Source organism: Acomys minous, assembly GCF_964271855.1.
Source record: "Acomys minous genome assembly, chromosome: 4".
NCBI lineage: Eukaryota > Metazoa > Chordata > Mammalia > Rodentia > Muridae > Acomys > Acomys minous.
Genome location: NC_140486.1, coordinates 131,670,400 through 131,682,906, shown reverse-complemented (window position 1 = coordinate 131,682,906; position 12,507 = coordinate 131,670,400). Strand labels below are relative to the sequence as shown.

The following is a 12,507-nucleotide window of genomic DNA, read 5'->3' as shown; positions in this document are numbered from 1 at the left end:
GTTTTGCTTTTGTTTGTGTGTTTGCTCACTTGCTTTGAGGCAGTCTTTCTGTGTAGCTCGGCCTGGCCTGGAGCTCCCAACTCTGCCTCTGCTCCCCGACGGCTGGGCCACAGGTGTGGGCCCACACACTGCTATTAAACTCATTTGTAGGCGCTTCCCTGTTGCTGCCTGCCTCCTGAGTCTGTACAGAGTGCAGACACCCTCTGCCCCTGCTTGCCCAGCACCTCAAAAGGCAAGGTGAGGGCGGGATGAGTGACTCATGCTGGCTGTTTCAAGCTGGGGAATTCAGGTTGGGCCCAGGGCCACTCTGGAAGGAAGAGGCAGCTCCGTGCTGGGGGGAGGGGGTGGGGGGGTGGGGGCTCCAGCCCACATGAGGGCAGCTCTCTAGGTCCAAGGCATCTCAGCGCCCCCCCCCACCTGCTCCCTGCATAAAGTGTCCTCGGCCTTCCTTGTGCTAGCTGGCTATTGGGGTACCTGATGATGCTGTGTTAACTACAAGTCATTTACACAAAACTCACTCTGTTGACCAGCCTGCTACAGACTGTGGCATTCCTCCTGCCTGTGTTTCCCAAGGAGCTTGCATTGCATGTGCCACCATACCTGGACACCACACCTGGACACCACACCTGGACACCACACCTGGACACCACACCTGGACACCACACCTGAGACCATATTGAGGTTGTCTTCCCCTGCTTGTGTTGACTCAACCCCAAACAGACCTCAGCAAGGAAAGGCCCCAAACTAAACCTGCCCTCTGCCCACTGTGCAGGTGTTTAATCCACTGAAGTGTCATACTTAGACATGAGTAGCAAAAATGGAAATTCTTTGTTAAGTATATTTAACACGCACGAGCAGTCAAACACAAGGACATGCAAAGCCTTGAAGTTGTACCTCAGTGACAGCATGCACCAGCATGCGTGAGACCCCGGTTCACGTGTTTCCTCTTATCTCTATACCGAAATGCAAACATACACAAAGTTTAAGTGGACTTTGAAAGGCAGCAATTCTAGAGTCACAAACATCTCTGAACAAGATAACTGTTCCCGAGCTTAACAAAAAGATATTATATCTTCAATAAGTGTTATTAATCTTGATGGTAGTTTAGTCTTTTAATATGTCTATGTGGTAAGGAATCAAGACAATAGAGTTTAGTGCTGCACACTTGCAATCCCAGCCCTCTGAAGGTGGAAGCAGACATGCCAGGAGTTCAAGACCAGCCTTGGTTACATTAAGAAGAAAAGAAAGAAAGAAAGAAAGAAAGAAAGAAAGAAAGAAAATAAAGGAAACCCTTCCCACTCCCTTTTCTTCACGAGAGTAATGTAAGTAAATGACCAAATTTCTAAAATATTATTGTTAATGTCTAAGTAGACCATAGAAATACAAAAAGAGAGTTCACACAACTGCTCCTGTGACTCAGAACTTAAGAAGCATTTCTCATGAGTTGCATACAGCTGTCACTACATGAGACACAAACCACAGTGCAACAGAAATAATTGTCTCATGTGTCACAGTCCATGAGTCACTCAGTTAGATAAACAACAAGATTCCAGCAGAGGTCACTGTCACTCATTTCAACATTGGAGGAAGTGTGTGTGTGTGTGTGTGTGTGTGTGTGTGTGTGTGCAGCTAACCCTGGCTGTCCTGGAACTCACTCTGCAGACCAGCTTTCTTGAGCTCACAGAGATCTACCTGCCTCTGCCTTTGAAGCTCTGAGATTAAATGCATGTATCACAGTGAAAGGATTAGTTTATGGACATAAAGTGTTCTATATAAAGCATATCCATTGAAATGCTGACTGACTGGTTTTGGTTGGAAGAAGGCCTGAATCATTATGACTCCAGGAAGTAAGAAAGTGTTCAGACATAAACTGGGGAGCAGTGAGATGGCTCGGTGGCTGGAGGCTCTTGTTGCTAAGCCTGAAGACCTGCGTTCAAGCCCAGGGACCCATATGTGGTGGCAGGAGAAAGTGACTCCCCTGACCTACTCACGCATTCTGTGGCATGAACAGCCCGTACACCCCACAAATAAATGTAATGTTCAATTTTTGTTTTGTTTTGTTTTTTGAGACAGGGTTTCTCTGTGTAGCCTTGGCTGTCCTGGACTTGCTTTGTAGACCAGGCTGGCCTCAAACTCACAGCGATCTACCTGCCTCTGCCTCCTGAGTACTGGGGTTAAAGGCGTGTGCCACCAAGCCCAGAATGTAATTTTCAATTTTTAAAGTAAATGCCAAAGTCCTTAAATAACAACAGAAAACACATGGGACAAGCAAAGATAAGGGTCTGTCTACAAGAATAGTCATTGGAGGGCTGGAGAGATGGCACAGTGGTTAAGAGCACTTCCAGAGGTCCTGAGTTCAATTCCCAGCAACCACCTGGTGCTTACAACCATTTAAAATGTGAGCTGATGCTCTTTTCTGGCATGCATGTGTACATGCAGATAGAGCACTTATACATAAAATAAGTAAATCCTCAAAAAAATAGTTGTTGGATGACCAAATCATAATGATTTAAGTATGTACCATATAATAAAAATGAGGGACAGTATCCAGGCATGGTGGCATGCCTTTGATCCCAGCACTTGGAAGGCAGAGGCAGACAGATCTCTGGGAGTTTGAGGCCAGCCAAGGCTATATATAAGACTCTGCCTTTAAAAAATTAAAAATTGCCAGGCGTTCGAGGCCAGCCTGATCTACAAAGCGAGTCCAGGACAGCCAAGGCTACACAGAGAGACCCTGTCTCGAAAAACAAAACAAAAAACAAAAAACAAAAAACAAAATAATAAAATAAATAAAATAAAACAAATAAAAAATTAAATTAAAATTCTGAAAGTTGTGCATAGGTGTTTTAGTCAGGATTTTGTGTGTGTGATGCAATCTCTAGAGCACCGCCCCCAACCCTGACCACCTGAGCGTGGCCGAGCATGCAGGTGGCCAGGAATCTGCACTAGCAGGGCTTTTCTTTTGGTTTAGTTTTTGCCCCCACCCCACCTCACTGCCACCCCCCCTCATCCCCCCCACCCCCCACCCCCCGATTCCATCCACGCGTGCATGGCCTGGAGGACAGTTCTGCAAAAATCAGTGATAGGATTTAAAATTCCCACCTTTTAAATGTGTGTGGGTGCTTTGCCTGCGCACCAAATGCATACCTGGTGTAGGATGAAGTCTGGAGAGTTCCAGCATCTCCGGGAGCCAGAGTTCCAGAGAGTTGTGGGCTGCCGTGTGCGGGCTGCGACCTCTGCAAGAACAGCCAGGGCTCTTAACTGCTGAGTCATCTCTCCAGCGCCTGAGATTTTACAGAGCCAGAATTCAGCATTTTACAAATGCATGTGAGCATCAAGAGAGAGTACACGTCAATACATGTCAAAAGACCCAGGTCCTAGCAGCAGCTTCCTGTGGTTGTTTTCTTCATGTGTGGCTCTGCACTCACACGCACAAATGACCAATGGAGAAAGTAATATATAAACTCCGTTATTAACCTCAAGGAATTGATGCAGTTGTTTAGTGAGCATGCTATTCATGGACGGGGTGGGCTAGCCTCACAGAACTCACTCCCCACCCAGCTGTGTCTATCATACAACCACTGAAATTAAGAAAAAGAAAACTTGCTTGGCATGGCACACCCTTAACCCCAGGCACTCGGGATGTAGAGGCAGGCAGATCTCTATGAGTTCGAGGCCAGCCTGCTCTGCAGAGTAAGTTTCTGGACAAGCCGGGCTATGTATCAAAACAAACAAACAAACAAACAAAAACAATCCAAAAACCTTGAAGCCAGCAAGTTAGCATGATTAGATACAAGATAGGAAGAGGTAGGAGAGATGTGGGAAATGTGCCGAACTCAATCACCCTCTTACCTCATATTCCAGAGGGGTCTCCTGCTCCGCCAGGCCACGCCCACCAAAGGGTGTTGGAGATTTGCTCTCTCTGGGTGACAAGGGCAGCCAGGCAGTCAGCTGTCCCTACTGACTGTGGATCTTGGTCTTGATGGCTACCAAGGAAACATCCTGCCCTGAGGACCTGAAATTAAACACAAGTTTGTTGTTTTAGTTGTGACTCATTCTCAGAATTTTCCTCTGTGAAGGTTGCTGCCATGGGCCTGTGCGTTGTCACTTCCCAAACAAAACACCCGAGAAACAGAATCTCCTCAAGACGGGGGAGCAGGCGGCCACTGCAAGCAGAGGGCTGTGGCCAGCTTTCTCCTCACTAGTCACGCCAAAGTTTTCCTAGGACTCCCAGGACCACCCTGGCTAGCATTAATGCCATCCACAGCACAGGGTTTGCTTTCTCTTCTTCTTAATTTAGGCGGTAGAGTTAAATACACTGTAAGAGTGCGGTGGGCTGGGAGGTAACTGCCGTCTTCTTAACCCAGCCCAGCCTCGGAAGCCTTGAAGCTCTGAATCTCCTGCCTCCACTTGGGAGGTGCGCACCGCCATGCCTGGTTAGGCAGCGCTGGAAATGGTACCCAGGGACTCACACATGACAGACAAGCTCTCTTGCACGTTAACTATTTAACAAGTCCTCTAGTGCATTATAGTTTTCTCATTCTTTCACTCTGGACATGTGTGTGTGTGCAGTGTGTGTGCATGTGGTGTGTATATGTATATACATGTATATATGTGTGTGTGTGTGCAGTGTGTGTGCATGTGGTGTGTATATGCATATACATGTATATATGTGTGTGTGTGTGTGCAGTGTGTGTGTGTGTGTGGTGTGTATATGCATAGACATGTATATATATGTGTGTGTGTGTGTGTGCAGTGTGGGTGTGTGTGGTGTGTATATGTATATACATGTATATATATGTGTGTGTGTTTGTACATATAATTATCTCATACTATTTGAATTTTTCTTTTTATTAAATAAGATATTTTTATATTTTGCAGGGACTTTTGCAAGTCAGGCTCTCCCTGTGTAATCCACACTGGCCTCAAACTTGTAATGTTCCAGCCTCAGCTCCCTGGATGGTGAAATTAAGAGCGTGAGCCACCACTCCTTTTATCTCCTAAAGTGTGGAGGCAATTGTGAATTTTTTTTCTTGGTATAGTTTTTAAATTTTTTAAAAATTAGATTTAATCATTTCATGTGTTAGTGGTTTGCCTGCATATCTGTATGTGCCTCGTGTGCGTGCTTGGTGCTAGCAGAGACCAGAAGGTGGCACCAGATCCCCTGGAACCAGAGTTAAGGCTGGTTGTGATCTTCTATGTGGGTGTTGGGAACTGAACCCCAAGACTCTGCAAAAACAGCCAGTGCTCTCAGCCTCTGAGCCATTTCTCCAGCCCTCAGGGTGCAGTTTTGTCTTTGCCTCATCTGTTTTTATCTATATTATATGTTAGTAATTGTTTTTTAGTCAGAATTTCACTACACAGCCAAGGCAGGTTTCTAACTCATCTCCTGCTTACACTCCCGTGCATGACCTTCGACAGCACACGGCTTGCGATGTTTAGATGGTAACTCTATATAAGCACTTTTAATATTAACCAAGCTGCTCCTTTCTTTGTCTTAAGTTGAATACCTTACCTCCCCCCACCCCCTTCTTCCTGCCTCCTTCAATCTTTCTTCCTGAGTTCTGGGATTAGAGGCATGCGTCACCATGCCTGGCTTCTATTATACTCTTTTCGTTAAATTGGTTGGCTGTATTTGTTTATTCTTTTGTTTTTGTTCTTTCTGAGGGCTTTCATCTCCAAGTATGGGTGTTTGTGTTTGTATTTTTACCTGGCCCTACATGGACAGACCTGGAAGACATTATGTTAAGTCAAATAAACCAGGGAAACGCAAACACCACATGTTCTTACTCTCTTCCAGGAGCTAAGGCAGGCTGTGGGCTGGAGATCACTGAAGGCCAGGAAGGACAAGGAGAGAAGGGAGAGAAGACTGTAACACATATTGGGTACTGGCTCACACAGCAGCAGTTCCATTTTTATATACACATATAGGTGGAATTGATAAAATCAAAGAAAATAAAACAAATGGGCAAACCCCTCCATTTCTACTAGTTGGAGGGAAGTGTTAATATTTTGTTGTATAAACTGGGTGGTGGAGGCACACATCTTTAATCCCAGCACTGGGGAGGCAGAGGCAGGTGGATCGATGTGAGTTCAAGGCCAGCCTGGTCTACAAAGCAAGTCTAGGACAATCAAGGCTACACCGAGAAACCCTGTCCCCGCCCCCCCCCCAAAAAAACCAAAAAAATTGTTGTAATTTTCTCTTTATTTTTGTGTAAACTTTCTACAAAGTTTTAATAAAATAATGAATGGTTCTACATAGCAAATTTTCTTACATATGAAGATCTAAAAAAAATTTTTTTTTGAGACAGGGTTTCTCTATGTAGCCCTGGCTGTCCTAGACTTGCTTTGTAGACCAGGCTGACCTTGAACTCACAGAGATCCACCTGCCTCTGCCTGCTGGGATTAAAGATGTGTGCCACCACTGCCCAGCTTGAAGATCTAAATGTTTAAGTTTTTTATAAATTTTGTGTTTTTCTGTTGACTATGATGAATGCTTTCAAACTATATTTCTATGTTTCAATTCCTTGGCTCTTAACTCTCAATACAGTCTTTATTTGCATTAGCAACATTTAAACAGTTACATGTTATCCCATAATTATAACTAGGTGTTTTGTGCTTTGCTACTGAGTTACTCCTGGATGTTTTAAACGCCACAGAACGTCATTTTTAGTTGGTCTCTGTGGCCACATCATTTGCTGCCGACTCAGAGAGAGGCTTTCAAGGGAGAACTGAATTCCCTGCTGCAAAGGCTGTCGCCTCCTCAGTCCCAGGGCTGCTTTGGGCTAAATGAGACCGGCTCCCAAGGCAGCAGGCATTTGACTGTTTGGTCCCCAGATGGCTGCAGTGCTGTTTGCGTAGGTTTAGGAGGAAGTGTGACCCCTGGGGGCAGGATTTGAGGTTCAAAAGCCACTCCGGTTAGCTTTCCTGCTTGGCGTTTCTAGCTCAAGATGTGAACCCTCAGTTCTCAGCTCCTAGCTCTCGTCACCATGCCAACTGCTGCCTGCTCCCTCCACAGATGGTGCCGGACTCCCATCCCTCTGAGCCATAAGCCCCAAATGAACTCTTCCTTTTAGTTGCCTTGCTCATAGAGTTTTATCACAACAACTGAACAGTAACTAATACAGAGCTTTTTCTTGTTTGTTTGCTTGCTTTTCCTGGACTTACTCTAAAACAACCACTATTTTTATTAAACATGAACTATAAATTTAACATTATTGGTTTTCTGACGCTGGCAGCTGAGCTTGGTCCTCGAATACAATAGGTGAGCACTGGCCACTGTAGTCCTAGCCCTTGTTTGTATTTTTTTAATTGCCAGTCTCCTTTTATAGGAAGAAAATTCTCATTCTGAGTTTAACACGCTTTTGGTTTCTCTTGTCAGGAAATGCCTTTCCCCATGTCCTCTCACTTTGATACTAGGCAAGGAATAGAAAAGAAGCACTGGGTTTGGAGATGTGGCTCAGCCCCCAGCATGCAACGGGTCTGGGCTCAGTCCCCAACACTGAGTGCAATGGTGTGGTACTGTGCACATGTGATCCTAGCACTCAGGAGGTAGATACAGGAAGACTTCAAGTTCAAGGTACTTATTGCATAGTGAGATTGAGGCTATCCTGGGCTACATGAGCTGCTTTCTTAGAAAAAAAAAATGTAGAAAATACTTGCAAAATCTCTTTGGAAGTGGAGTGCTGAGAGGAAAAGGAGAAACTCAAAAGATGGTATTTCGCTAGCTTTGGTGCCCCGGGCCTTGCTTTGGTTATTCCTTGTTGTTTAACAGCCCTAAAGCTTAGTGGCCAAAAGCAACACCCCTTTTATTATCACTAATGGTTCCTGTGTTTACTGGGTCTTTGGGGCCTGCTCTTAGCTGCGTGTGATGTGGGCTGCGGCTGCACTCATCTGGGCGTTTGGCTAGGCGGGGTTGTGTCGGTGGCTCCTTCTCGTGGCTGGCAGGGACACGGGCTGGCAGCTGGCAGCTCAGCAGGGCTGTTGGCTGGACGCACACTTGGCACATCCGTGTGACTTGTGCTTTTCACAGCATGGCAGCTGGGTTCCCATAGTCCCCAGAGAAGTAAGCAGAAACTGCCAGGCCTCTCGCAGGCTGGGTCTGGAGAGCATGGGCGTTCCTAGGCAGGCCTGTGGTTGCCCATCTCTGTGGTCCCGAAACCGCTCCCGTATCTTCCAGCATCGCGTTCGCCTTGGCTCAGCTACCTTTCCTCGCATTGTTGTACTCTTGCCCTTTCATTGGCTTTGGGTTTTGTTTGGTTTGTTTTTGCATTTTTTATCAGAGCATGGGAAGGAGGGACTTATGTTAGTGGTGTTCTTTTGGAAGGCTGTGGAATCTTTAGGAAGAAGAGCCTTACTAAGGGAAGAGGGCCTGGAGGTTTAACGGTCCTGACCACGCTCTGTTCACTCTGATTTCTGACGCAGCATGGCTCCAGCCACGCCGCCTTCCTGCCGTGATATGCCATACCCATTTGTAAACCGTAAGCCAAAATAAACCCTCAGCCCTTAAAGTGTTTCCTGTCACGTATTTTGTTACAACGTCTTTCACCAGTACTGAGGTCGCAGGGGCGAGTTTGAGGCCAGCCATGTGGCCATAGGTACACAGTGAGACTGGAAAGGGGGAGGGGGGGGAGGATGGGGAGGGGAGGGAGGGAGGGAGGGGGAGAGAGAGAAAGAGAATAATACAGATACTTATGAAGGGAAGTAAAGACGGGTGTGTTTGTCTCAGTTTTCGAGTTTCCCCGTTGCTTTGGTGAGGCTGGCTGACAGCAGCGGGGGGACGAGCACACGGGTCCCCCAGTTGTATTTGCTCAATCTGCTAAAGACCTCCCACTAGGTCCCACCCTAGCACGATGGTGCTTCCCAGAGCACCGCCATAGAGCACGGGGCACTACCTACACTCAAACCGCTTGTGGGATGTCTGTGTTTTGTTGAGCATCATCGTCCAGCTACACAGCCTTAGCTTTTATCTCAGTATATTACTGACAGGGTGGTTTCTTACTGAGAAACAATACAAACAAGTCTTCTGTTTGTTTTTTAAGACAGCATCCTCATTATACATCTTTCTCTTTGGCTGCCCTGGAACTCACTATGTAGATCAGGCTGACCCTGAACTCAGAGCCCCACCTATCTCTGCCTTCAGAGTGCTAGCATTAAAGGTGTATGCCACCACACATGGCTTTTATACTATTGTTTATTTATTTATTTATTGTTTTTCAAGTCAGGGTTTCTCTATGTAGCCTTGGCTCTCCTGGACTTGCTTTGTAGACCAGGCTGGCCTTGAACTCACAGAGATCTGCCTGCTTCTGCCTCCTGAGTGCTGGGATTAAAAGTGTATACCACCGCCACCTGGCTATTAATTTATTTTTTATTTTACGTGTCTAAGTGTTTTGCCTGTGAGTATGTATATCATCATATATGTGTGTGGCGCCCACTGGGCCAGAAGAGGGCATCTGTTTTCACTGGGGATAGAGAACATCAGCCCCTGGAACTGGAGTGATGACCTGTTGTAAGCAGTCATGAGGGTGCTGGGAACAGGACCCATATCCACAGCCCCCCCCCCCAAATACCCTTCTTGTAGAAGTCATCAAAAGTACATAATGGAGAAGGAATAGACAATAGATACAACAGTGATAACCATTTTTCCCTGTTTGATTGAATAAAGTATCTGCTGTTGATTTCTATTACAACTCCTCCAACTGATCTGTTTTTTGAGACAGGGTCTTACTATGTAGCCCTGGCTAACCTGGGACTAGGATACAGACCAAGCTGGCCTCAAACTCACAGCGATCCATCTGCCACTGCGTCTGGAGCTGAGATCCAAGTTGTATGGCATCACAGCCAGGCTGTGCTGTCGCACACTGTAGTCCCAGCACTTGGGAGGCAGAGGCACCACAGCCAGGCTGTGCTGTCGCACACTGTAGTCCCAGCACTTGGGAGGCAGAGGCACCACAGCCAGGCTGTGCTGTCGCACACTGTAGTCCCAGCACTTGGGAGGCAGAGGCACCACAGCCAGGCTGTGCTGTCGCACACTGTAGTCCCAGCACTCGGGAGGCAGAGGCGCCACAGCCAGGCTGTGCTGTCGCACACTGTAGTCCCAGCACTTGGGAGGCAGAGGCACCACAGCCAGGCTGTGCTGTCGCACACTGTAGTCCCAGCACTCGGGAGGCAGAGGCAGGCGGGTCTCTGTGAGTTTGATGCCAGCCTGGTCTACAAAGCAAGTCCAGGACAGCCAGGGCTACACAGAGAAACCCTGGCTCAAAAAACCAGAGAGAGAGAGAGAGAGAGAGAGAGAGAGAGAGAGAGAGAGAGAGAGAGAGAAAGGAAGAGGAAAAGGAAAGGAAAGGAAAAAGAGACTGTGACAAGCACAGCCCTGAGATCCGTCTCCTGAGCTAGATCTTATCGCTCTGACAGTCAGTGTTGACTATCCGGATTCTTACACGTTGTTTGACGTTGAAGAGTGAGCCTGTCCGTCTGTCAGGGAAAGCTCCGTCTACGTAATTTCGGGATGGTTTCTGTTGGTGTAAGCAGCAGCAGCAAGCACAGCTGGGACTTCACTATCTTAAGGGGTCCATTCCATGGCCTATAAAAACCACAGACTCCAGTTCTAGTGGATACGATGCCCTGTTTTGGCATGCGTGGGCACTGTGTGCACATAGTGCACAGATACACGGACACGCAAACCTTCATACAAGGCCCAGAGGCCAGGAGAGTTGCCCTGCCCCTTGCCGGCTGCGGCATTGGGTGAGATGGAGCAGGGCTGGGGAGCTGGCCCTGGTGGGGAAGGGGCAGGGGAGCTGGTGGGCTGACCAGCTCAGATACCACCCAGACGCAGATCCAGGCTTTGAGTTGGTCCATCCCTAATATCTTCCCCACCTACGAACTGCTGGAGGGAGTGAAGGGGCCAGTCCTACAGACCCAAAGCTGCAGGACCGCCATGACGCAGGGCAGCCACAGCAGATCCAAGAGGGTCCGAGGGGGGTGGGGGATCCTGTGTTTACAGTGTAGCAGAAGCCAGAGGCCTGAACCAGCAGTGACTCATTGCAGTGAGCATGCCAAGTGGAGATGTGTGCACAGAAGGGTGTGCTGTGAGACACGTCGTGACACACTGCGACACACTGCAGCTTACACGGTGAGGGATTTGTTTGTTTGCTTGTTTGTTTTTCTCCTATTGTTTTTTATTTTTGTTGGTGTTGGGGAGGTTGCAAGGGTGGAGGCGGAAACAAAGGGACAAGGAGACAAGTGAGATTGGAATGTGTGATGTGAAATTCAAAAAGAATCAACAAAACTTTGGTTTTACCAAGAAGTCAATGACACACATGGATTGTCTTTTACTTGAACTGACTTCAGATGTGAAGGCGGGCGGCTGTCTACTCCCTTCCCCCATGCCTCTTCCCTTCCCTGGGTCCTCCTTCCTGCTCTGGATGCTCATCCTCCCCATCATGCCTGCTAACTCCTGTTCTAACTCTCCTTGTCCATCTGCAAAGGAAGCTTCCTTTCTTTCCGCCTTCACACCCCAGGACTGGAGAGAAGGCGCAGCCATTAAGAGCCCACGCTGCTCTCCAGGGGACCTGTGTTCAGTTCCCGGGCCCCACACTGGTGGCCACAGCTCTGTGCACAGCGCGCCGGTTAACTCCAGCCGGAAGGGCTCTGACTGCTCCTGCCGCTACAAGAACCACAGTCACACACACTAACTGAAAATGTACCTTTTAAACAGCAAAGCAAAAGACCTTCATACTCACATACTAAACCTGGAGCTGGGAATGGGGTGGGGGTGGGGGGAGTCACTCAGTTTCTGTCCCTACAATAAGCCAAACAAAGGCTTTAGTCACAGGTGCTTTCAGGTGCTGACATGATGTCATCAAGATTGTATTTCCCACTCTTCCTCTCTGGTTTATTTGTCTGTTTCTCTTTGCATGTGGCCTCATTCTCTTCTGACCCAAGTATGCCCCTCATAGGTTACAGGGAAGAAGGCTGACGTTTGCCATGGTCATATAAAGAGCCTATGACTTACGGACATGGAGTGAGACCCTGCCCAGAATCCCAGAAAAATCTCTTGGAAGAGATGTGATTGGACTTGCTTGGGACAATGGCTGGCTTCACTGTGTAAACATGGCTGGGTTGGCATGATTGGAGGGGGCGGGTTGTGTATTCACCTCAGTAGCCAGTCCCATGGGGATCATCTGGGATCTGGGAAGGACCAATTCTCTGGTGTAAAGAGGGATGCTTTGTTGAGGAGACAAAGGCAACAGCTGTCCCGCACCTCACACTCTTTGGTATGGAAATGTGCCCTGGCAGTATCCTGCCCTCCTCTGGCTCATCCTGCCTTTGCTTGAGGGTTAGCTGAAAGGCCTTCCGAAAGCGGTACATTCTAGTGGACCTCAGGATGTCCATCCTGTAAAACACAGGGAGCTCTTATTCGCAGGCTTTTCCTGTCTTTTCCCCCCTTAATGATTCCAGGGAAAGGAGCAACAGCTGCGAGTCACTTCACGAAAGACCTTTAATGCG

General features: G+C 47.7%; 1 protein-coding gene across 1 annotated transcript in view; it reads right to left on the bottom strand.

The window, feature by feature from the left end:
• LOC311596450 (uncharacterized protein) overlaps positions 1–12,507 on the bottom strand; it is a 134,389-nt gene that overhangs the window by 79,141 nt on the left and 42,741 nt on the right. Inside the window, exons 3-4 of the mRNA XM_084779920.1 lie at positions 3,853–4,015; positions 3,148–3,284 (exon numbers count right to left, since the gene is read on the bottom strand). Of these exons, the coding sequence (XP_084636046.1) occupies positions 3,148–3,284; positions 3,853–3,857 (142 nt within the window). The 5' untranslated portion in view covers positions 3,858–4,015. The remainder of the gene's footprint in view (positions 1–3,147; positions 3,285–3,852; positions 4,016–12,507) is intronic.